This window comes from Mus pahari, chromosome 1, assembly GCF_900095145.1.
Source record: "Mus pahari chromosome 1, PAHARI_EIJ_v1.1, whole genome shotgun sequence".
Taxonomy (NCBI): Eukaryota; Metazoa; Chordata; class Mammalia; order Rodentia; family Muridae; genus Mus; species Mus pahari.
In genome coordinates, this window is record NC_034590.1 from 89,298,595 (window position 1) to 89,302,077 (window position 3,483).

Here is a 3,483-nt window from a genome sequence, read left to right on the forward strand (position 1 = left end):
GGCAGAGGGCAGAGGGGCAGAGGGGCAGAGGGGAAGAGGGGAAGAGGGGCAGAGGAGCAGAGGGGAAGAGAGGCAGAGGGCAGAGGGCAGAGGGCGGGGGGCCTTGGCAACAGTGTGAGCCACAGACTGAAAAGCCTCCAGACTCTCACTACCCTCATCTCCTTGTCCCTGGGTGTACGCTTCATTTACTTCACATGACAGAAAGCATAACCTCAGGGATATCCACCAACTTTTCACTTTATGGTTTTTCTACTTGGAGGCAACCTGAGCTACTTTTTGATAACACACACACACACACACACACACATACACACACACACACACAATTTTGAGAGAGATTATGATCACTTTAGCTTGTGCTTAAAAAGTCACAGGGATGATTATTTAGATTTTGACCTCTCGTCAGCTTTGGGGACAGGAAGTAGATGATGATATGACAGTTTCCATGGAAACTGCAAGATTGGCCTTGATGGGAAAAAAGGTTTCCAGAGTAGAGACAATTTGACCCATGGACAGGATTTGCAAAAGGGATGGCCACACGGCTACCAACCCTGGGATCAAATCAGAGTCCTCCAGGAATGTGGCTCAACCTAATGTAGCAGCAACAGCCATTCAGTGCCATTTTGTACCTTGTAGCTCCTCAGCTGGGTAGAGAAATTCCCATCTGAGGTAATTCTAGCAATGGAAGAGGATCAGCTCCTGGAGGTTGATTGGCACGTAAACCACATCTTCTCGAGACAGCCAGTGACTTGAGGGTTCTATGTCTCCTACCATAGGACTGCCCTACTATGCAGTGGCTGAAGAGTTTCCAGATCTTCAAAGTCTTACAGGGCTTCTCCCTTAGCCCCACCCAGCTGTACAGACGGTTGTTTTCAAGAGTTAGAGCTCCAAGATGGAATGACCATGATTCACCTGAGGAGTTTAACTTTGCAAGTGACGTCCTGGACTATTGGGCTCAAATGGAGGAGGTAAGAGGGCATCGTGATGGAGCTATGGGAATGGGAGTGGCCTAGTGACTGTCCCTTGCTCTAGCTAGGTAAAGAGACACCAGGGGGATACATAGATTCTCTAGAGACACAGAAGGACCTACAGATTCTTCAAGGCAGCTGTGTAGTGGGGAGGGCTTACATCTGAGGGCTTGATGCCTAGTCTGCATGAAGTCTCGAGTCTCTGATTTTCAGGGGTTTGTTATTGTTGTTCCTGCTGCTGCTGCTGCTTTTTTCTTTTATTTTCTTTCTGTGAAACAGGGGTTAATTTATTTTTAAAACTTACTTGTAAGTTTAAAAGTACCCGATGCATGTTTATTCTTTCATAACTACGAGCTAGTGAAAAGTTCTAATTGTCAGGTTTGTGGAAGTCTGAGTTCTCACCCTCAGTTAGTCGGGAAGTCTAACTGGAATTCAGTTCAGCACATTGACTGTAAAGCACGCCACAAGAGGGGGGAGACTTTCAGAATGTGCACAGGAGCACCTACCACATTTATATAAATCAAGTAGTCTACCATCCTGTGAAGGTGACAAGTCTCCCTGGGGTCCTCCAGGTCAGCTACATTCTTTTTTTTTTTTTTCCCTACTGTTTTTTTTTATTTATTGGATATTTTCTTTATTTACATTTCAAATGTTATCCCCTTTCTCGGTTCCTCCCCACCCACCCCTGGAAACCTTCTATCCCATCCTCCCTCTCCCTGCTTCTATGAGGGTGTTCCTCCATCAACCCACCCACTCCCACCTCCCCACCCTCAGCTCCCCTACATGGGAGCATCATTGATGAATGACAAGGCCATCCTCTGCAACGTATACAGCTGGAGTACTGTGCACCCTTCGTTGATGGCTTAGTCCCCGGGAGCTATTGGGAGACTGGTTAGTGAATATTCTTTCTTCCTGTGAGGGTGTAATCCCCTTCAACTCCTTTGGTCCTTTCTCTAACTCGTCCATTGGGAACTCCTTGCTAAGTCCAATAATTGGCCGCAAGCATCCATCTCTGTATTTGTAAGGCTCTGGCAGGGCTTCTCAGGAGACAACCATATCAGGCTCTTTTCAACATGCACTTCTTGGCATCCACAGTAGTGTCTGGGTTTGGTATCTGTATATGGGATGAATCCCCAGGTGGAACAGTTTCTGGATGGTATTTTCTTCAGTCTCTGCTCAACACTTTATCTCCATCTTTGCTCCTGTGAGTTTTTGTTCTCCTTCTAAGAAGGACCAAAGTACCCACACTTTGGTCTTACTTTTTCTTGAGCTTCATGTGGTCTGTGAATTGTATCTTAGCTATTTGGAGCTTTGGGGCTAATATACAGCTATCAGTAAGTGCATACCATGTGTGTTCTTGTGTGATTGTGTTACCTCACTCAGGATGATATTTTCCAGTTCTATCCATTTGCCTAAGAATTTCATGAATTCATCATTTTTAATACCTGAGCAGTACTCCATTGTGTAAATGTATGACATTTTCTGTATCCACTCCTCTGTTGAAGGACAGCTGGGTTCTTTCCAGTTCCTGGCTATTATAAATAAGGCTCCTATAAACATAGTGGAGCATGTATCCTTATTACATGTTGGAGCATCTTCTTGGTATATGCTCAGGAGAAGTAGAGCTGGGTCCTAAGGTAGTACTATGTCCAATTTTCTGAGGAACAGCCAAACTGACTTCTAGAGTAGTTGTACCAGCTTGCAATCCCACTAGCAATGGAAGAGCGCTCCTCTTTCTCCACATCCTCACCAGCATCTGCTGTCACCTGAGATTTTTATTTTAGCCATTCTGACTGGTGTGAGGTAGAGTCTCAGGGTTGTTTTGATTTGCATTTCCCTGATGACTAAGGATGTTGACCATTTCTTTAGATGCTTCTTGGCCATTCAATATTCCTCAGTTAAAAATTCTTTGCTTAGCTCTGAACCCCATTTTTAATAGGGCTATTTGATTTTTCTGGAGTCTAACTTCTTAAGTTCTTTGTATATATTGGATATTTGCCCTCTATCAGATTTAGGTTTGGTAAAGATCTTTTCCTAATCTGTTGGTTGCTGTTTTGTCCTATAGACAGTATCCTTCGCCTTACAGAAACTTCGCAATTTTATGAGGTCCCCTTTGTCTGTTGTTGATCTTAAGGCATAATTCACGGGTGTACTGCTCATGAATTTTTTCCCTGTGTCCATGTGTTCAAGGATCTTCCCCACTTTCTCCTCTATAAGTTTCAGAGTATCTGGTTTTATGTGGAGGTCCTTGATCCACTTGGACTTGAGCTTTGTACAGGAGATGAGAGTGGGTTGATTTGCTTTTTTCTACAGTTGAACCAGCACCATTTGTTTAAAATGCTGTCTTCATCATCAGCCACCAAACCCATACACTATTGCACATGCCAGCAAGATTCTGCTGAAGGGAGCCTGANNTAGTGGCCTCTTGTGAGGCTATGCTAGTGCCTGGAAAACACAGAAGTGGATGCTCACAGTCAGCTACTGGATGGAGCACAGGGCCCCCAATGAAGGAGCT

At 44.7% G+C, this 3,483-nt stretch overlaps 1 protein-coding gene across 2 annotated transcripts in view; it reads left to right on the forward strand.

The window, feature by feature from the left end:
* Window positions 1–3,483, forward strand: part of Acsm1 (acyl-CoA synthetase medium chain family member 1) — a 55,018-nt gene that overhangs the window by 17,443 nt on the left and 34,092 nt on the right. For both annotated transcript variants that reach the window (XM_029540148.1, XM_021204711.2), the window contains exon 2: window positions 777–968. In XM_029540148.1, coding sequence (XP_029396008.1) covers window positions 789–968 — 180 coding nt within the window. In that variant the 5' untranslated portion in view covers window positions 777–788. The remainder of the gene's footprint in view (window positions 1–776; window positions 969–3,483) is intronic.